Here is a 23335-nt window from a genome sequence, read left to right as displayed (position 1 = left end):
TTCAAATTGGCAACGTTTCAGCGTGTTATCAAGCAACTTTTAGATTCCACTGTCCGCGTTATCATGTTTTTTTTTATATAAATAAATCGAGCAAATATATTATACACATTTTCCTTCGGGAAAAGTGCCTTATGCCGAAGAAAGAAATCTTAATAATCTTTTAACGTAATTTTAATCAGCGTGTTTTGATATTCGCTAGTATCTATTTATCATAAGACCAATTCAAGTGAAATCTTATCTGAACAGCTGTTAATTGCCCAACCTTGTACATAGGGAGTAACTATTGCAATGAGATTACTTTGTAGTCAACAATAATAATTTATTAAAATTAACAACCTCTATTGTGGTAAGTAGTTTCAAGTTTACTTCGCTAATCTTCTTTGCTGTTAATCACAATTATAATTTTTAAAATTGTTTATTAATTATTAAGTTAGGTCGGTTTCGAGTTCTACATAGAAGTCTTATTTGTCTTTCTGTTTCCGTTTTATCTGTGTCAATGGTTCTGAAACAGTGGGCCGCAGGTTTGTAAAAATATAAGTTTGTAAAGAAATCATGCGAACGATTAATCATCTTGAAAAAGTATCATTCATAATTATTCTATACACATATACTAATGAAATAAATTAAATAGTACTTTTCCATACTTATTCTTTTAAAAAAAAAATTAAAGCATTGTATTTGTTTTTGGAAAGACTTCCGCCCGTCCCCGCCATTTTCTCCCAAATTTGTTTATTTTAAAAATTTTTTGGAGGTTCCGGAAAATTGCCAAAAGTCGGCATTGTTATATTTTCCCCCCTCCCCACCCAAATTCTTCAATTTTTAACTTTATTCCCCCAACACTAACCCTAACCCTAACCCTAACACCCTAACCCTAATCCTAACACACTAACCCTAACCGTAACTACAGAAATGTTTTGAAATTTTTGTCCGATTTATAATGTCCGTAGTTTTGTACATATTTAGGAAAAAAAAATTCTTAAAAAAAATTTTAGAAAAAGTTTTGGAAATTTTTTTCAGAATCATAATCTCCGTATTTTTCCGCATATTTTGAAAACAAAGAAAATTCTGAAAAAAAAGAAAAATTAAGGAAATGGGGTGGGGTAATATAAAAAAGGCCGTTTTTGCCAATCTTTTTTCAGATTAGTCTTCCCCTTAGAAGAAAAGGGCAGGGTTTGTGTAAAAAAAAAAAATATTTTTAAAAGGGTGATTTGTTTTTGGGTGGGGACGGGTGGAAGTCTTGCCTTGTTTTTTTTTTATGCTTCCGTAAGAAGTGCGCCACAAAGTCAAAACTTTCGAGAACCATCGAGCTACGTTCTCCTTTACATTTATTATATTTGAATGTATTTATAGCTTTTAAAATTTTCTCGCAATAGGGCGGTGAGCTGGCAGAGTCGTTAGCACGCCGGGCAAAATGTTTAGCGACATTTCATTCGTTTTTAAGTTCTGAGTTCAAATTCCGCTGGAATCAAATTTGCCTTTCATCCTTTCGGAGTCAATGAAATAAGCACCAGTTGAGCACTGGGGTTGATATAATCGACTAACCCTTTCCTCCAAAATTGCAAGCTTTGTGCCAAAATTTGAAACCAATGTTTTCTGGCATTTATATGTTTATTGTGTTTGCAATATACATATAGGGTTGGCCAAAAGTCACCTGAAAGTAAATCCTAACCATTTAATTCCAAGATTTATTTATGTTTAACAACTGAATGAATTTAATAAAAGCATCTAAATGTGAAGCATCATGAAAATTGTTCAAACTGAAGTCCTTGAGCGACACATTTTCTTACTCTAGTCAATACAGAACTACAGATAGTATTTATGGAATTTTGATTTACTGTCGTGTGGCTTTTGCTCAACCCTGTATATATAGTGTATATAAGTGGTGGTGGTGGTAGTGGTAGAGTTAGTTCTGTAATTATTTTGGGCAATTGGAAGATCGCTGAAATTTAGTCTTCCTATTAGGAATCAATAAGGGAATATACTGCAGTAGTTTTCTGCTTCTTCCCCTGAACTCAGAAGAAAACTTGATTTTAGCGGTGAAAGCTAAACAAAAAACAGTAAGGCGTTTATCAATTTTATAATTTTGTCATCTCCTACAACAATGTACAATAACACCTTACTTAAAGCGAAGTGCTCTTTATTGCAGAGAGTTAAGTTTTTTGGCCACACACACAAGCAACGGCCGACCATACTACTTGTTGTGAAGCAACTCGTTGAATTGACTGTTTTTATTCTCGTATAAGGATGCAAAATTTAATCCTTTTTTTCTTTTATCATTTTATTTTTTTATTTCTGTGTACGAAAAGCATTAAGATGCCGAGTAACCATTATGGCTAATAAGACGTGCAAGGTTACTTTGTATATGTTATTTAGCTTAGAATAGTAAGAAATCTTAGTTTTTTTGGGTTTTTTTTTTACAGTAGCGTACTATCAAACACATTACCGTTTCAAATCTAATTATTGTCCTTTGAAAAATCAATAGCTCAATGCATCTGGCAGTTTTATTATACCACTGGAAGCTTCAGCCTTCTGTTGTGGGCAGCAGAAGCAGTGTTTAACTGACAATCATTCTGTTAATTTGTTGGGTATAATACAAATTCAGAAATCTCGCAAAACTTGCGATTGAAAGGTTTTTCCACCAGAAGAATTTATCGATGAAAAGTAAGTTAAAATCAGGACATAACAGTATTTTCCCATAATCACTGCAAGGAAATAACACTAGCTTTTCTAGTTATCATTCAAAATACTTTATGAAAATACACAGTATGAAAAGCGTAAAAAAAATTAAAGCAAAGCTTTATATGAATTGAAGACTAGAGTATTGTATTAAGGGAAGCAGTTTGTTTATAATAAGGATCATGAATAGAAATAACTCTGGTCGGTGGCAACTTTAAGTCTTTTACGTTCAAAATCCCTGAAACCCACTTAAGTACCAGTTTAGAATACTCTCTCTCTCCTGACAATGTGTAGCCTTAAGCTTGTGCAAGATATTTTCATTATTAAAGTGCAAAAATGGGGAAGTGGATTGGCAGAATCGTCAGAGCGTTGGATAAAATGCGTTGCAGTATTTTCCTAGCTCCCTACATTTTGAGTTAAAACTTGTTGAGGTTAACTTTGCTTTTCGCCCCTGGATCGATAAAATGACATATCAGTGAAGTGTTGGGGTCGATGGTATTAGTTTATTCCTTCCTCTGGCCTTATGTCTAAATCAAGCAATTATGAAAATGTAAGAAATTACAGAGTGCCGTATTGAATGCTTAGCATATAAGGTTTGAGTTCAAATCACACCAGGTCCCTTTTATCTTTCCAAACATCAGTCATTTATTGCAGTTGAGTCAACTATGCAGCTATGTATGAGAAGTAGTGAGAGATGTGTTTTTTATGTCATCAACATATGAAGCTGAGCGTATATCTTGGAGTGCTGAGATATAGTGTAGGCACAGGAAGAAGATGGGGTGAGGTTCTTTTCGTATTCTATTCGGAAAATTACAGACCCTTGATGCATTGTGTACTACAAATGCTTGCCGACTTGAAATATTATTTAGTAGACATCGTATTGTGATGCTTATTATTTGATTGAAATAAGCAAAAAAGAATGTCTATGTTAATTTTTTTTTTTTACAGGAACCATGTTGACATATTCTGGTATCATTTTATTATTAGTATTCTCTGGGATTTCTTTGGTGACAGGTAAGTGTAAAAAAATGACGAACACATTAAATTTCTTCTCCAGAAATTGCTGCTATTTTAGTCAACCAATGAACAAGAAGTTTAAAGTTCGCATTGTGTCATCCATGATGTGTGTGTGCGACCAAAACAATTATCAAGTTACGGTATGAGCAACCTTTCTTTCTACCAGTGGGTCTAATGAGATTATAGCTCATTAAAAATCTAGCCACACTACTAAAAGAATTAATTTAACAAATACACCAAAATCAGGATCTGGTAACTGCCTCAAGGTCCACAGAGGTTCACGTAATCGTTCATGTCTTAGTCATGTCGGCTGTCTCGTTCAATCATCTACTGAAAAGTGAGTGCAGTGATACTCAGTAGCTCACTCAACGTCTTGTTTTCAACAGCACACTTGGTAACATTGTAACTTAGCAAATAAGATGATTCCTGTTTTCTTTTTCTATCTCTGCTTTCTATTTTCATGACACTGACAATGAATTGCGTAATTAATATTTCGTAATTTTGTGGACTGAGAGTGCTAATAAAATGTCGTGAAACTCGCAAAAATGACCAAACCGAGTATAGTGCTACTCTTGGCAATGCAAATATTTTCTGATATTTATTTTTCACATGGTGGCGGACTGGTGGGTTTGTATTTTAATCTGTCAATTTACGTGTTGATGGTGGTGTCTCCTTGAGCATGTTTTACCAAATTTAATCAAGATAATCTCCACATTCGTAAATGTATCCTTGGAATATTTCATTAAAAAATATTCATTTAACAAAGTCCTGTCGGTGGTGGAGATTGACTCATAGACGAAAACGTTTTCATCTCTTTAAAATTTCTCTCTACAGTTTATAACTTCGTTAATCTTGTAATAAAATATATTTAAATATTGTCGCATTGGGAAACTTTCAAATTAAAATAATTCAATTATTTCATAGCTTTCAGGTATATTAAACACATTATTTTGTTTGTTTGAAACCCAATCAATGTTTTATTTTCAACAATGTTAGTCATCTCTAGGAATTGTTTGAGATTTAGGACAGCAGTATTGCAGGGAAAGGAATTAGGGATTATCATCCATATCTACACATTACCTTTTTCACATCAAATCACGTATTAAACAAATACATCTCCGAAAACGACCTCATTATTTACTTATTTTGGTTAACATGCAGTTTATTGTCATAAAAAGATGTGAAAGTAAAATGTCCTTAAAAATGAAAGTATATTGCGATAAAAAGCGAAGTGATTACAGTCATATCCTGTAATTTATAAAATAATTGTAGAAGACAACATTGAGTGTGGCTTTCCAAACGTAGACACTGCCATGATCACAAATTGCTCAGCTGAGCGTTATTTTCTCTGTTGAACTATATTAAAAATCTCATCAGATCAACTATGCAACAAGGCTGGATACCTTATCACTAAGTATAGAAGCAGATTTGTCACGTAAGATTAATTTTGAGGGTCTGATCAAAGACTTTGCGATTAAAAAAAATGTAGGAGAAAACTTTTCAAATATAAATAAAGTGGAAGTATACAAAATTAAACATTATTTTCCATCTTACTGTTAGTTTTGTTTCATTTTGAAAAATAAAAAAAAAGCATTTTATGATTTATTATTGTTTGTATTTTGAATTACATTTCTATGAGGGCACCAAAATCTTTTAAGTGCTTAGGGCCCTTATGGGTCTTAATCCAACCGTGAATGAAATCTAGCACTTCATAGCTCTTTTATTTTATCAATCAAGAAAGGAGGATAGGTAACGTTGGCTTTGGGAGTTGAACGGCAAACATGAAAAGCCGGAACAAATATCGCAAAGCATTTTGTCCAACGTTCCAACAATTCTGCTAAACCATAGTCATATATTACACACACACGCACACACACACACACACACACACACACACACACACACACACACACACACACACACACACACACACACACACATTCACACACACACACAGAGTTAATGATCATCTGTTGTTGCTTAGTTCTTTGTCAGCTGGATGCTCAAAGGCGTACCAGGTATGACTACCTGGTACACCAATGTGTAACCTTCCTATTTTAAGGTGTCAGGTATGATTTCAAACAGATCACGCGCCCGCATAGAGGTTTCCTCGTTAGCTCATTGTTGAAATGTATGGAAATGTATGGAAGGAGTTTAAGTGTAGCAGCTAAGTATCTTAAGAAATTAAGATTATATCTAGATACCAATGTTATTGTATAGTTCTTGCAATTGAATAGTTCTCTGAAATTGTTATGGTTAATTACGTTTCGGTATATGATCTCTTTTAGCATCTATTTTATGATTTTATAATATGATGTGTCGATTCCTCCATTTGTTTACTTAATAAACCTATCGTGTCATTTTATTTAAATGTGACGGTGAAATAAATCATTTTGCTTGTTCTTTTAATATAACATGATAGCTATGTTATCATTTTATATAAAAATGTGATGGCAAAATTATGTTGTTTGGTACATTTAATCATAAATACGTACATGGTGCATCATATTACGAGGTTTGCTATAATGATAGAGAGCTATAACCAAGCTTTGATGTTAACTTAATATTCCACCACTAAAAAAAAACGTATCGAATTTATAAATATTCCATTGCCTAGCACGTACGTGCCTGTCACAGGCCTAGATAGCTTAGACATTTTATTATTCCGATCAACACGAACATTCAGTTACCTAGACAATGTTTCTGTGAAAAACTTACTCGCAATTCTTCCTATAATCATTTCCTGAAGTGGAAAGAATATTATTTTGATAATGAAATTAAAATCAACATGGTATGTAAATTAAGAAACTATTCTCGGATTGTGGAATTTGTTTATTAATCAATAATTTTGAATACCATTAATTTCTTTTGCTTATATCGTTATTTTGCTTTTTCTTTCATCAATATGATCTTATAACCACCTTCACACTAACATTAAATCTATGCATATTACAATCTTCTGTGAACTTTCGGTTATTTTGCTCATGGATAAAAAGAAGAGAATAAAAAGTAAAATAAGTTTATAAGTAAGAATGAAAAAAGGATAAAAAGTAAAAGAAGAACAGGGATATTGGTTTGTGTTTTCCCTTCCCATATACTTGTTCCTAACGTCGATGACTTATCTACGTCTACCGCCAAACCATTTAACGATATAAATAGGTTTCTGTTGCTTTCGCGTTAGCCATTCCTGAGATTCTATCAACTGAATTGGATAAGTTTTCTACAGATACTTTCACAAGATGCTATACCGTAGGATTGAGCGCAGGATTTCACGATTACAAAAGGAACGCCTTAATCACTTATCGTGTCACCTTAATATCAACAATATTTACTAAAATTACGCAACATATCTTTACAAGAAATAAAAGAAAGAAAAAGAAAACTCCAAAAGTATAACAGATCAAATTATTTAGGAAGAAAAACAGGACTACCTCACCAAAAAAATTTTTAAATAAATAAAAGGGGGAGAGATTAAACAGTAGGAAAGGAAAACTGAGTACCAAGTTGTAGACCCCAGACCAAATGGCATGTTCAGTCGTACCACACGGATATGATTGCAAAGGCTTTGCCACGGAAAATAGATAGCAACACTCACTGCAACAGCCACCACGCGTCGCGGGCTCATTTTTCTGACAGGCCGCAGTTATCCCGATTTTGCGGAGGAAATCAACAGTGCAGGGTCCGAGATTACTTGCGGTCTCGATAGTGATTGACACAAAGTGACAGTGGTCAGCCAGACTCCTGAATATGTTTATTTTCCTCTCCTCTTCGTTACGGGCGGGGATACTCGGGTTTGCGACCAACGCAGCAAGGTTGGAGCCGGAGAACATGTTTGAGCACGTCGCATCCCAGATTAGGAATTTAACCTACTCGTATGAGAAAAGGGTTACTCCGTCGGAGCGCTTGACATCCCTGCAGTCAAGATCTACAGGCCCCAGTTGTGACAGGAAGCCAGCCGTGTCGAGGCCGTTTCTTATTGTCATTCAGAGCAGCGTGCCGGGATAACCGGTCCACGATATGGATTCAGGATAATAGACGCATGCGGAATTCATCGGCTGCTTGATAAGATTGAGGAAAGATAAGCCGGCAAAGCCAGGGGATCTTTTCCATCTCAAGCACAGATATTTTTTTTTTAATTTTTATAACTAAACACTTTCAAACTTCGGATACTGGTTGAATGTGTCACGTAGAACAGGGTTTACTCTTAACGTTTTTAACAAAATTTCGTGTTAAAGTTGTCGTATTTGGGTAATTTTAACCAATCAATGACGTGTATTCAGCTGAAGAAAGGTGCTGCTGCTGTTTGCGAACAACAACTTCCGGCTCATTATTTTTACTAAGTTATTACTGAGACAGACCAACGACAGAGCCTGTATGTGGTTGCATGACCTGCTAGAAAAAGTAGCCAAACTTTTTTATATACAGAATAGAAAAACCTCTGGCACATTCAACCAGTATCCGAAGTTTCAAACTGTTTAGTTAAAAAAAAATTAATTAAAAATCTGTGACTGAGATTGACAAGATCCGTGAAACTACTCTCTTACAACACTGGATATTAGCGAAATTCTGAATAAATTACGCTAGTCAAGAGAATCCCAATATTTGGAATATGGATACTTGCTATCTTATATTCTTTCAACTTTTCTTTAACCTTATTGCATCATCATTCAGTGAAGAATATTGTTTTAACCACAGGATAGCTCTGATTGTAATGGATCTGTGAGAAAAACGTTCCAGCCATGACCATTTTGTCTTATTCTTTTCTAGAATTAATGAATTCCTAAGCGAACATTATAAAATGATATAATCTTGCTTTATAATTTTTTTCTTGAAGACGGAAATTTTCTTTCCTTTTCGTCAGGAAGATTTGGTTGCTCTTTCTAGCAACACGAGCGACTCGTCTAGTTCCCTTCGTCACCTGTTGTTTAGTCCCGAGTTGGATCTGACTGGACAGATATGATCAAAGATATCCCAACTGTGACCATTCCGTCTTTCTTCCCAGATAGAGGTTTTTCTATTCTGTATATAAAAAAGTTTGGTTACTTTTTCTAGCAAGTCATGCAACCACATACAGGCTCCGTTGTTGGTCTGTCTCAGTAATAATTTTGTTATTTAACCTCAAATCAACCCTGATACAGCAAACCTATCATCAAAGACATTCCAGCCTTCAGCAAACCGTTTTCTTTTTAGGGATAATTTAGGACAATACGTACAATCGGCGTGTGATTTAGATAGGGGTACACTTTGGCTGCTAATTTTAGCGTGTCGAGCGACCAGGTAGAGGTTCTTTCATTGGTTCGATTGCGTGATGAGATTTTTTTTTACACATATATATGTATATGCATCATCAGCAGAAGTTAGTAAGTCAAAAGCTAAGGGTTTCGTATATTGGCACTTACCAAACACGAATTTGGCCTTTGCCACTCTGTAACTTCTGCCTATTATTAATGTATATATATATATATATATATATATATATATATAGATAGATAGATAGATAGATAGATAGATAGATAGATAGATAGATAGATAAACACATTCTTATATATGTTGCTATAAAAAACATCCCTGGTTATTAAAGAAGGATTTTGTTAGGGGAGGTTTTCAGTTTAAATTTTTCTGTCGTGGAAGATTCATCGTTTTGTCAATCGACCCGGAAGTTGTTGTTCGCAAACAGCAGCAGTAACTTTCTTCAGCTGAATAAACGTCATTGATTGGTTAAAATTACCCAAATACAACTTTAACACGAAATAACTTCTAAAATACAAAATTTTGTCAAAAACGTTAAGGGTAAACCCTGTTCTATGTGACACATTCAACCAGTATCCAAAGTTTGAAAGTGTTTAGCGAAAAAAAAAATTAATCTGTGCTTGAGATGGAAAAGATCCAAGCCAGGTCCTAAGCGTAACGTAGAACAAGGTCAAGGAATTTAACAGGAAACAGCCTGTTGCCAGCCTTCTCTCTCTCTCTCTCTCTCTCTCTCTCTCTCTCTCTCTCTCTCTCTCTGTATATATATATATATATATATATATATATATATACATATGTATATATATGCTTAAAATTACATATGTTCATGTGTGTGTGTGTGGGTGTGGGTGTGGATATACTCATATAAATACAATAAATATGTCAGGTGTTATGCACACAAAGTGTATGAATTAAAATGAACTAAAATGAACAAAAAATTAAATATCTTAAATTGGAAATGAAATTACAGAAAGATATAGAGATGCAAAATAGAACGTAAATCTCTCGTTCGTCTGTCTCTCCGAAAAAATGATTAACAAGGAACAAAAAGGTAAATAGAAGACAGAGAAAAAGATATTGAAATAAGAGGCTGTGCAAGTAATAGGTTTGATAAATTCAGAGAGGACTTTTCTCTTAAAATAAAAATACAGCAAAAATGATTCTTTTTTTTTTTTTATACGAAAGGCAAATTTCTTGATTTAACTGTAATCATCTAATGCTCCTTTTCTTATATATAAATATAATATATTATATTAGAAATGATCCAATTTTAGCTATTGTATATATTTAATCTGATAAGTAAAGTCTGTGACCACAACCTTATTATGTTATCCTAGTTTATGAAATCGAGAAACTTGGTGTGAGTAATACAGCGTAATACAGTCATTTGATAGAGGAAGAATGTCGAGAAGAGAGTTTCAAAGGGATGCAGTTTCGAGTAAATAAAAGGAAAAAGTACTAGTCTATGAAATATTTTTAATCACTTATCCTTGTTTTTGTTGTTTTGTAGGCAAACGTCTTGTATGTTACTATAGCAACTGGGCTCAGTATAGAGTTGGTCTAGGTAGATTCACAACCGACAATGTTGACCCATATTTGTGTACTCATGTGATATATGCTTACGCAAAATTGAACGGAAACCAACTCGCACCAATTGAACTGAATGATGAAATGTAGTAAGTAATCCCAAGCATTTCTATTCATTGAAATATCCTTATCGTGTTCCATGATGAAAATATATATAAAGAAAAATTGAAAATTCATAAATTGTACTTTGGATTGCTTTGGAATAATTTTGGAACACAGTTATGGATTTCCAGGATAAGAAACAGAGAATTTGAAAAATTGATTTAAACAACTAAGAATAAAAGGCAGGACTAGTATTTCGTTTATAGCAGGATTGATAGTCAGTGAGGATGCCGAATGTAAAATACAACCGGCATTAGCATAATGAAGAAGTGGTATTGAGCGTAAAGTATAATCAGCAATAATGTATGATAGTAAAGATGGTGAGTGTAAGAGCGTTGTTGTTATGTAGCCTCAAGCTGTTATCGAAGAAATATAGGGGGAACAGGTAACCAGCAGAAGGGTTAGACGTGACCTACACATTTATTTTTTCCAGTCAAACCATCCTTTTGCCTAACTGGGGGGGGGGGGGCCATACTGCACACCCTCAATTTGTACAAATGAATCGTATTGGATCAGTACGACAGTATGAACATGCTGTATTCTCCGTAATACTCTAGTATAAAAAATAGATAAATACACACACACACACGAGGTGGTTACAACGGAAACAGACAAGGTGGATTCGTTCAGAACGTGACAGCTTCTGTTCCTTTGTATCTCTTAATAGCGTACATCCGAGTGCAGTGTTTAGAACGAGTGAGGCTATGGATGTTGTATCCATATCTGTACCTCTCTCTCTCACGGGATTTGAGCTCAAAATACAAAGAACTGGAAAGAATTCCACAAAGCATTTTGGCTGTTGTTCTAATGATACTGTGAGTCCACCTCTAAAATGATGATGATGATGAGGAGGAGGAGGATGATAATGATGATGAGGATGAGGATGAGGATGAGGATGAGGATGAGGAGTTATTATTTAAAATATTTATTATTGACAGCTACCAAAGAATGATTAATTTGAAGAGCAGAAATCCAAATCTGAAAGTTTTGCTGGCAGTCGGCGGATGGGGTGTCGGATCGAAAGCTTTCACTAAAGTTTCTTCACAAACTTCAAACAGAATAGAATTTACACATAATGCGATCCAATATCTACGCAAACACAACTTTGACGGCCTAGACTTCCACTGGATGTACCCGACATCAAAAGGTAGTCCTGCAGGAGATAAATACGATTTCGCTGAGCTTATTGCGGTAAAATTGTTTATATTCTTATATTCTTTTATTTGTTTCAGTCATTTGACTGCGGCCAAGCTGGAGCACTCCTTTAGTCGAACAAATCGACCCCAGAACTTATTCTTTGTAAGCCTAGTACTTATTCTAACGGCTCTTTTGCCGAACCGCTAAGTTACGGTGACGTAAGCACACCAGCATTGGTTGTTAAGCGATGGGGGGGGGGGGCAAACACAGACACACACACACACACATATATATATATACGACGGGCTTCTTTCAGTTTCCGTCTACCAAATCCATTCACAAATCTTTGGTCGGCCCGAGGCTATAGCAGAAGACATTCACCCAAGGTACCACACAGTGGGGCTGAACCCAGAACCATGTGGTTGGTAAGCAAGTTACTTACCACAAAGCCACTCCTGCGCCTATATGTAAACATTTTTAATACACTTTTACAGATTTAATTTTATGTTTTATTATCGTGATTTAAATCAGCTTTTTTTTCTTTCAAATTCAAATTTCTAATCCCCTCTAATGTTGCAAAGAAATGATTATCTCCCTTGTATTAACGGCCTTTGCCATAAAATTTGCTTAGTTTTTGTATTTGTTTTGCATGATTCTTGATGTAAAATCGTGTATTAAAGTAAACATTGTCATACTTTTGGAAGGTCTGCCTGCTGACAAAACACTTGCACTTGTAATTTGCTTATTTCATTTTAATTAAACGACTGATTAATTAAATAATCAATCGATTAAGTAAGCGGTTTTTCAAAATCCTTTCGTCAAACTATGGTATTATCACTCTATGCTAGTTATACACTCATTCCTCGCTCTCTATTAACTTCTCAAAATGTAAATAGTATCTTCGTGTTTTGATGTCATGTATAAACCGTGTGTGTTTGTAATTTTAATTGGAGTTGTGTGGCTGTGTTTTTATCCCTGTGTGTAAGCGAGTTTTGTTGCCCTCATTGTTTGTATTGTTTTGGTTTCTACTTTCATTTTTACTATATGCACGCACATGCACATATAGCTACGTGTACATGTATTTCTTGTTGATGTAGTTGTTTTTGTTGATGTTATCTTTCTATTCTGATGATGGCAACAGCAATTTCCAAGGCGTAATGTTCGTTGATACCCATAGGGTTGAACTAGCTTACAGATTTGAAAATGTTTTAGATGAAATGAAACTTAGATTTAGGGTAATAGAAAAATTGAATATATCCATTAGATTCCTAATCAGTAGACTATACCCATCCAAGAAAACCTTTACGTGTCAATTACAAATGCAAGTTACGCAAGGAGCAAGATTGGGTGAATAGGTAGGGTGGGTAAACGGGGTCATTTTATTTTTGGAGAAAACTGTTTCACATTCAAGGCGGTGTGCGAAGGTGCATTGTCTTCACTTTGTCACAGTGCAGGGTGTTTTCATCGCGTCGTGTCTCACAAACTCTTCAGAACTGCCAAGTAAAATGTCTGGTTAACAGTTTGACGAGGAGGAACAAATACTGTGTGGACAATTCCTTTTGCATTGATGAAACAAATCAGCATCGTCTTGGCATTGGATTTCACTTGACACACTTTTTGGAGGCGTGGTGACATTCCGGATCGTAGCCGTAGCACCAGCTTTCGTAGCCAGCGATGACCGACGAAAAAGGTTCGGATTAGCTTCCAACTGTTCTTTCAGTTCACGATACGCATTCAGTCGTGACTGCTTTTGATTTTCCAGAGCAAGTGAGGCACAAATTTTGGGTACCCTTCGTACACTGAAATAAAGACGCCCATATGTATGAATGTATGTATTGCAAAATTCAGGTTTCTTTTGGGTACCTCTAGTATATTTATATGTATATGTATGTAAATATATGTGCGTGTCTTTATATATATATATATATGGGGGGGGGGGGTGATGTTTATAAGTGTGTATGTATAGGCACATGTACGTGTATATGTACGTATGTTTATATATGTTTGTATGTGTTTAATTAGTATAAAGTTGACGTATCATGGATAAGAACTTCGTTATGGAAACATAAAGTCCTGGGTTTGATTCCACTGCATGGCATGTTGGACAAATATTTTTTATCATAACCTCCATTCAACCTAACATTGTAAGTAAAATTGGTTTCGCAGAAACTGGTTAAAAGCCTATCTGATAGATTGAACCTGCAACTTCGTGAGTCAACTATGTTGCCCACAATGTCATATTGATTTCACCCGGGTATTAGGGTTGAGTAATATGTTAAGAAATATGTCTGTGGAATACTCGACTACTTGCAGGTGCTTCAGTTGATCGATCTGCTGCATACACATCATTGAAACCAACAGAGATGTATGTATGTATGTATGTATGTATGTATGTATGTATGTATGTATGTATGTATAAATTCAGTTGGAGATTCCATCAGAAACGGAAAGAACCACAATTAAAGTAATCCAATATATCAAGTACATGACATATTAATATGGACTCTGAAAAATTCATCAGGGTAGAGCAGCTGTGGTAATCCTTGACTTAAATACATTTGTATTTAAGTGGGTTTAGACAAAGCTAATTGATTAGCATTTGTGGATGTGGCCAGTTGGTTGGTTGGTTGGTTGGTTGGTCGGTTGGTCGGTTGGTCAGTCGGTCGGTCGGTCGGTCGGCTAGTTGGTGAAAGGTTGAATTGTAAACATTATATGAATTAAAGTGAAGATAAATGTATAAAGTAAACTAATTAATTAATTGATAAATAAGAGGAAAAACAATACAAATATATTTATTTTCAGTCATTGGACTGCAGTCACACTGGAGAAGCGCTTTGAAGAGTTTTAGTCGAAAAATCAACCTCAGAACTTTTGGTTTTTCTTTTTAAAAACGGTATTTAATCTATCGCCTCTTCTGCTGAACCGCTAAGTAAACAAACCAATACGGGTTGTCAAGCGGGATGAGAGGCAAGCACAGACACAAAGATATTCCACGCACACACACACACACACACACACACACACACATGTATATATACATATAGACATATACACACATATGATGGGCTTTCACGTAGTTTCTACCTTCCAAATTCACTCACAAAGCATTGGTTCGGAACTATAGCAGAAGATACTTGTCCAAGGTGCTGCGCAGTGGGACTGAGCCCGAAACCACGTGTTTGTAAATTGTAAATTTGGCTTCTTAAACCACACAACCATGTCTGCTCCTAAATAATATATATATATATATATATATATATATATATATATATATATATATATATATATATATATATATATATATATATATATATATATATATATATATATATATATATATATATATATATATATACATATACATATACATATACATATACATATCTATCTATCTATCAATCTGTATATATACATATACAGATAGACAGATAGATAGATAGATAGATAGATAGATAGACAGAAATCAAAGTGTACAGTATTATGTATCCATTACACCCGATCTTACCACTCGGTTTCACACAAGGGGGTCAACGGAGTATTAGATAATAGCCCCATTATGTAACCCTGCGCTCTTCAGAAATAACAGTTATAGAATGACGGTATGTATATATATATATATATATATATATATATATATATATATATATATATATATATATATATATATATATATATATATATATATATATATATATTTCTTTTTCCTTTTTTACTTTTACTTTTATTCATCCAAATATTTGTCCACTTGACATACATACATGCAAACATACATACATATATATGTATATATATATATATATATATATATATATATATATATATATATATATATATATATATATATATATATATAGGTAAGTGATAGGCTTGCCTCGATCCTTCAGGGGTAGTCTGAAGCATCCAAGCAACCAGGGGATGTTTAAATCCAGAGGCACTCCTGAGGATCACCTGTACGGGTACCGTCTTGGGAAGAGGGCATCCAGAGGCAGGTAACTTACTGCTTAAACCGTAGTTTATAATTATATTTATGTGTAGAATGGAGCAACAAATACAAGAAAAAGCAATACTGTTGGACTAGTTAGCCGCTGTTTTATTACGTGGAGGTTATGTAATGAGTCATTGTGGAGGTTGAGGTTATGTAGTGAGTCATTGTGTTATGTTATGCGATAGTCATTTACGTACGTTTCAATCAAGCCAGTGGTTTGGCAGATCTCATCAGAATGTTGAGGAGTATGTTCAGAGTTTGTGGTGTGTGAAATGTAGAAGTGATTAGTGGGTGTATTAATGTATGTGGTGGTGTAATAGTAGCGATAGGTGAAGAAAGCCTTACGTTTTAGTTGGAGTTGTGTTAGTCTTCCTGTAAGGAATGAGCTTAAATAGCACCCATCCTACATCCCCTGTAATAAAACAGCGGCTAACTAGTCCAACAGTATTGCTTTTTCTTGTATTTGTTGCTCCATTCTCCACACATATATATATATATATATATATATATATATATATATATATATATATATATATATATATATATATATATATATATATATATATACATATATATACATATATATGTATGTATGTATGTATGTACGTATGTATGTATGTTTGCATGTATGTATGTATATATGTATGTATATCAAGTGGACAAATATTTGGATGAATAAAGGTAAAAGTGAAGAAAGGAAAAAGAAATATATGAGTAAGTAAAGTGTAATAAAGGGTATTCTAAAAATTAAATAAAAAAGTATTTGAAAGAGCTCTCTGGTTAGTTGTAGACAATGGCCACCGGAGAGGATGACGCCAAGGAAGAACCCATGTCACTAGTCTAACTGTAACCTTCGTGTGGGTTAAATAGTGCAATTGATAAATGTTGTTTATAATGATGGGTTGTGTGCTTTAATTTATTAGCGTATGTTTGAAGGGCTACTGTTAATTGGGGTCCAGTGTTTTTATTTATGGGAGTATGTTTTGAAGACTTGCTTTTAATTGGTATCAAGAATTTCTGTCGTGTTACAAAGTTAAGAACATAATAGAAAGTGAAATTTAACGTCATGGTTGGTTTTGCAACAAATATTCTGTATAGAGAACTGCTCCGCAACCCAAATAAATTCCTTTAGTGCAGGTTGGTTAATAGGATTGAATAATAAATGGATAACTTACAAACAAAATAAAAAGTGCATAAAACCTAAATGAAGAAGTAGTAATTTCAAGCTTAAATCTAATAAAAAAAAATTAAATATATTGGTGGGTAAATTTGGAATAGTTCAAAGCTGAGAAGGTAGATTATTAAGATGCAAGATATAAAAGAATCAAAATGACAGCGTTTGTATCTCTAGTAATAGTGGCAGTAGAACTATTCAGTTTATCTATCGCTTTATAAGGTGACGATCGAGCAGACTTGTTACCGAAATGGAAAGGATGTATAACAGCATTTCTTCCAGCTCTTTACATACTGAGTCCACTTTACATACTGAGTCCACTGTCTAAGTCGATAAAATACGTAATAGTTGAGCACAGAGATGATGTAATCTATTTCATCTTTCCATTAAAATTACTGAACTTGTACAAAAATTTGAAACCATTGTATGTTTTCAATGAATTAGAAATATAAGAATATCCGGTGATAGAAAAGAAAAACACCTGAAATTCCTTTTCTTATTGAAGCAACTCATTTCATGAATTTGAATAAGCTAAAGGTTATCCGCAGAAAATCCACAGGTGATAAATGGTTTGTTTAATAGCAAATTTTTCTAGCAATCTAAGTTTAAATAGATTAATTGCATAAAGTAAACACAGGTCGGCCTTTTTTCATTAAATAAAAATATCGTTTTATATATATATATATATATATATATATATATATATATATATATATATATATATAAACGATATACAATTGAGAAATTGGTTAAATTTATTGAAGCATGGGGGAAGTATCAGAGTGACCCATTGCTTCTAATACGTTTGTCTGGAGAGTGAAACAACAGAGGTGGAGAAAGAGAAAGATCGAGAGAGAAGTGGAGATACACGCTCAATTATATCGTAGGTTATGTAATTTACTATTTTATTTGTTAACCAATAGGAAACAAGAAGCGCATTTGAATTTGAAGCAACAACTACTGGGAAAACTCGTCTATTATTATCAGCTGCTGTAGGTTCTGATAAAGATATCATAGATTCGGCTTATGATATTCCTATACTTAACGCGTGAGTTAATGGATGCTTTATGTATCAATTGTTTTCACAAATGTTTGCTGAGAGAAATAACATATATGTTATGGGTAGGTGACAACTAATAATGAAAGAAAAACAATAGATTTTCGTGCACATTTACACGCATACATACACACACACACACACACACGCACACACACACACACATACACACACAAGGCGGCGAGCTGGCAGAAACGTTAGCACGCCGGGCGAAATGCTTAGCGGTATTTCGTCTACCGCTACGTTCTGAGTTCAAATTCCGCCGAGGTCGACTCTGCCTTTCATCCTTTCGGGGTCGATTAAATAAGTACCAGTTACGCACTGGGGACGGTATAATCGACTTAATCCGTTTGTCTGTCCTTGTTTGTCCCCTCTGTGTGTAGCCCCTTGTGGGTAGTAAAGAAATAACACATACACACACACACATTAGCACTAAAAAATTATTAATTGCCTAGAATTTAACATATTTAATGCTGTCTCCTCATAAATTATAGAAATGAACTATTGTTAAAAATCATTGTTGATGAATCAACAGGAAACAAGGGTATGTTATACTCATTGAAATTCAAATACGAATATTCTTTACTTTTTTTTGTTTCTAGATTACATAATAAGTTAAAGTTCCTTTTGATATCGAAGAAACGGATAACTTTATCAGATATGATTATTTCTTGTCTTTAAGGCGGTAAGCCGGCAGAATCGTTAGCACGCCAGGCAAAATGCTTAGCGGCATTTCGTCCGTTTTATGTTTTGAGTTAAAATTCCGCCGAGATCGACTTAGCCTTTCATCCTACCGGGTTCGATAAAATAGGTAGCCGTTGAGCACTGGGGTCGACGTAATCGACTTATCCCCTTCCCCGAAATTTCTGGTCTTGTGCCAAAATTTTTAAATCGTTATTTCTCGTCTATAAGACGGCAATCGTTCGAGGGTCGGAAAATGCTTTACGGTATTTGTTCCGGTTTTTTATTCGCTTAGTTCAATCTCCACCAAGGTCAGTTTTGCTTTAATGCCTTCGGCGTCGATAAAATAAAACAGCAGTCAAGTACTGGAGACTGTGAGTTCGACTAAACCCACTCCCTTCAAGACTGCTGCCTTTGTGCATAAATCAGAAACAATAATTCTTCCTGATGCAAAACGAATAGCGGTTTTTTTTTTATAACGTTTTGATATTGACATGTTCTCTTGTGACGTGTTGCAGTGGAGAAATGATTTGTTGACAGACTGGTAAAGAGCAGAATGTCATTCTAGTTCTCTAATGTGTTGATATTGTTTACTTCTATGTAATACTGTGTTGTAACATTGTTAGGTTTTGTACTAGAACACTGTTTTAATGTTCTAGTTTTAATGTTTGTGATGTAGAGATTAATTTCACAACTTCTCTTAATTTTTTACATAAACGATAGAAACTTGGATTTTATCACAATGATGACTTATGACTTTCATGGTGCATGGGAGAAGAATACGGGCCATAATTCCCCTTTGTTTCAACGATTGAATGAGAAACCTCCACAGTCCTATTCAAATGTGGTAAGTATATTATTATTTACTTGTCTAAAGCCCCTCAGTCTATCTATATATATATTAGCAGATGTCTGTGTTTGTATGTTTGTGCATAATGCCAATGAGGGAGTGAGAGGGGAGAGAAAGAAACAGAGAAGCAAAGTGAGGAAGTGGCTTTTTCTTTCTCCTCCTCTATCTCCTCATTCGTCACGTTTTTCGACAGAGGGAGAAATGCAAATAGTGTAAGTGTGTGAGTGAGTTAGAGAGAGAGAGAGAGAGAGAGAGAGAGAGAGAGAGAGAGAGAGGGAGGGAGAGAGAGAGAGAGAGAGAGAGAGAGAGAGAGAGAGAGAGAGAGGGAGGGAGAGAGAGAGAGAGAGAGAGAGAGAGAGAGAGTGAAAGAAACAGAAATAGATTAAATATGTGTGAGCGAGAGAAACACAGAAAGAGAATAAGACAGAGAAGAAAGAAAGAAACGCAGAGAGAAAACAAGTTTCTATAGAAGTTGAAAGAGAGAGGAATAGCGGGAGAGAGAGACGAAGGTAGTTAGAGTAAAGTCACTAGAGACCGCTGCACAACGATAGCAAAGACATGTGTTTGTAATCTGACCGAAGGAGATCTGCTGCACGCAGGGTCAATGAGTCACAATAGGCACGGAAAAAACGGTTAGAACAAAATGCAATCCGCAAGAGCCAAGAGTTAAAAAAGGAAAGAGAAAAACGTTTAAAGAATGCAAGACTAAAACAATCTGCCAGAGTTGCCAATGAGACAATAGGCCAGCGAGAGATAAGATTAAGAAAAAGAAACCAGGAGCAAACAGTTGCTGCAAGACTTCGCCAATCCTCAGAGGAAAGACGTAAGCGTCTTGATCAAGATTGGCTGAATACGTTTGACACCTTCAACATATGTGATAGAATTTATCTTCCTTCATAGAGTGGTAAATTTTGTATTTTCGTTTATTATTATTATTATTATTATTATTATTATTATTATTGTTGTTGTTGTTGTTGTTGTTGTTGTTGTTGCTGTTGTTGTTGTTGTTGTTGTTGTTATTGTTATTATCATCATTATTTTTTGTATTGTGAATTAAGAATTAATTTCATCATGTATCCCAATTGAAGAATAAATTGAATTAAGAATGACAAATTCCTATACAACATATTTCATTCCCGGGCAACGCCGGGTGCCTCTGCTAGTTTATTATATTTATTTATTTATGTGTTTCAGCCAAGTGGCTGCGGTCATGCTGGTGCACATTCCATATGTGTAAATTATTTATTATAGTATATAACTGTTCGAGATATTTGTTTAGGTATTTTTCTGGCCATGGTTGAAGCAGTAATTACATAGAAATAGCAAGTTTCTTTCTCTCAGAGAGGTTTGCAAGGAATGAAGTACTGTATGTATGTCTGTATGTATATATGCACATAATCATAACTTGCTGGTAATACCAGCAATAATACCTCAACAGTGAACATAATCTACTTATTGATTTAATACATATGATATCAGTCACCTTTCTTATTCCATTTAAAGTCCCAGCTTTTGTTAGATCCGAGTGTTAAGATGAAACTATTGTCAGGTTACAAACACTGTACCAATCAGATGTTTCAAAGAGACATATAATTTCCCGAGCAACTGCCTGAAGGATATTCTATGAAAGAGGCGGGCTGAATGGGTTTCCCTATAACCTCGTCGTCTTTTTACTTTTTCAGAAAACAAAATATATTGCAGCCTCTAATTCTTTAAAGTTTTCTTGTTCATTCAAAGCCTTCCCTGATTGCTTGGCACTGATGAATAGGCAACTATCTCAAATATCGGTATTAATAAATGTAGGACATATGCAAATTTAACCACAAATATTAAATACTCTTGCAAACTATTGCTGAAAATTGTTAAGTTAGTCTTTACAAGCAGGATTCAGTAAGACGTTTCATGAGAAAGTAATAAATGTTGTTTAACCAACAGTCAATATTAATCAAATAGAACTACGATAGGATGGGTTCCAACTAAAACCATTTCATCTTTTTGCATATCTAGAATAACACTGCCCAGTGTCTCTTTTATTTTCTAAGATAGTTAGGAGCATTTTAAGGGAGATTTGACTGCTATTTCTAGCAAGTTACTTGCTTGACATGAACGTAGTAACCTACACAAGTTAAAAATACAAGCAACATGCAACTAGCTACAGAATAGGCAAGCGGATTCGAAACCGAATGCACATTTCTCAACATTGTCAAGCAAATCTTAACCCATTGTTTTCTGGTCAACGGAGCAGCCTGCTCGTGAAATTAACGTGCAAGTGGCTGAGCATTCCACAGACACGTGTACCCTTAACGCAGTTCTCGGAGATATTCAGCGTGACACAGTGTGACAAGGCTGGTCCTTTGAATTACAGGTACAGCAGAAACAGGAAGAAAGAGTGAGGGAAAGTTATGGTGAAAGAGTAAAACAGGTCTCGCCACAATCCCCTGTCGGAGACTCGTGGAGATTTAGGTGTTTTCGCTCAATAAACACTCACAACGCCCGGTCTGGGAATCGAAACTGCGACCCTATGACCGCGAGTCCGCTGCCCTAACCACTGGGCCATTGCGCCTCCACGTTCTCATACATAGCTATGAAGTAAATAACGTTGATTTTTGTCCTGCAATTAATGTGCTGAATTAAATTATTTAATAGTAAGAAAATTAAAGCAACCTTTTAAAAAATACTACTTTATTTTCCTGTATTGCCGTTGTGTCACAGAATTGGGCTGCTAGGTACTGGACTTCAAAGGGTATCCCACCAAGTAAATTAAACATAGGCATTCCTACATTTGGACGTGGTTTTACGCTTGCAAGCAGAATGATCTACGGTCCGTCAGCCCCAGCAATTGGTCCGTCTCCAGGTGGAATTTATACAAGAGAGCCTGGTTATCTTGCATATTATGAGGTAAGTTACACACCATTTCACAACTGCACATCCGCTCGCATATGCGAAAGTATTGTATACATTTTCTTACATTCAGTTGTGTGTGTGTGTGTGTGTGTGTGTGTGTGTGTGTGTGTGTGTGTGTGTGTGTGTGTGTGTGTGTGTGTGCGCGTGCGTGCGTGTGTGTGTGTGTGCGTGCGCGTGTGCGTGTTTGTGCGTGCGCGTGTGCGTGTTTGTGTGTGCGTGTTTGTGTGTGCGCGCGCGTAAGAGAGAGAATTTCTTTTTTACGCGCTCCTGCACACCAGAATGAGAAAATGTGTCCGCTGCGGAATTATATAGAGAAAAAAATTCTGTCTAGATTTCATCACACACACATAAAAATACATGCATGCGCACATACATACATACATACATACATACATACATACATAAATGTGTGTTAGTGATTAATGCCGCATGAAACAACTTTGGATGAAATATTGTCACATAAAGTCATGTATGACACATTCGATCGTGTCAGTCGTGATAAGACCAAATGCTGCACGAACTGTCGCGGGAGAAACTTCTCCACTTAGACTTGTGAAAACAAAAATTTTATTTTGGAGGTATGAATGACATCATTAGATCATAGGATGCATGCGTATCTGCGTCGTTTCGGTTCGTCAGGTATGAAAACTAACTCGATCGCTCACGGTCCAAAAAGTATGAAGTTATATTTCTGAAAACGGCATTCAAATTATCGGTTGATGTGCGATTAGTCTTGTGCGGCCGGAATTAATTACTGTCACACGAAGCGGTGCGGCTTATGATCGATATATCAGGAGAGATTTCTTACCTTCAAATGCTCTTCAAGCTAAGAAGAAGAAAGAATTAAATATATCACGAGTCGTTCGAATTTCTTAAAGTACGAGTACAAATGAAAGGAAGACACATTAAGCAATT

General features: G+C 35.1%; 1 protein-coding gene across 1 annotated transcript in view; it reads left to right on the top strand.

The window, feature by feature from the left end:
• Positions 1-224: 224 nt before the first annotated feature.
• Positions 225-23335, top strand: part of LOC106874265 (chitotriosidase-1) — a 35661-nt gene continuing 12550 nt past the window's right edge. Inside the window, exons 1-7 of the mRNA XM_089347191.1 lie at positions 225-346; positions 3625-3690; positions 10454-10619; positions 11571-11823; positions 17852-17976; positions 19390-19513; positions 22229-22414. Coding sequence (XP_089203317.1) covers positions 3630-3690; positions 10454-10619; positions 11571-11823; positions 17852-17976; positions 19390-19513; positions 22229-22414 — 915 coding nt within the window. The 5' untranslated portion in view covers positions 225-346; positions 3625-3629. The remainder of the gene's footprint in view (positions 347-3624; positions 3691-10453; positions 10620-11570; positions 11824-17851; positions 17977-19389; positions 19514-22228; positions 22415-23335) is intronic.

The sequence above is a fragment of the Octopus bimaculoides genome, chromosome 2, assembly GCF_046866305.1.
Source record: "Octopus bimaculoides isolate indiv1 chromosome 2, ASM4686630v1, whole genome shotgun sequence".
NCBI classification, from domain to species: domain Eukaryota; kingdom Metazoa; phylum Mollusca; class Cephalopoda; order Octopoda; family Octopodidae; genus Octopus; species Octopus bimaculoides.
This window is presented reverse-complemented; position numbering and strand designations above follow the sequence as displayed.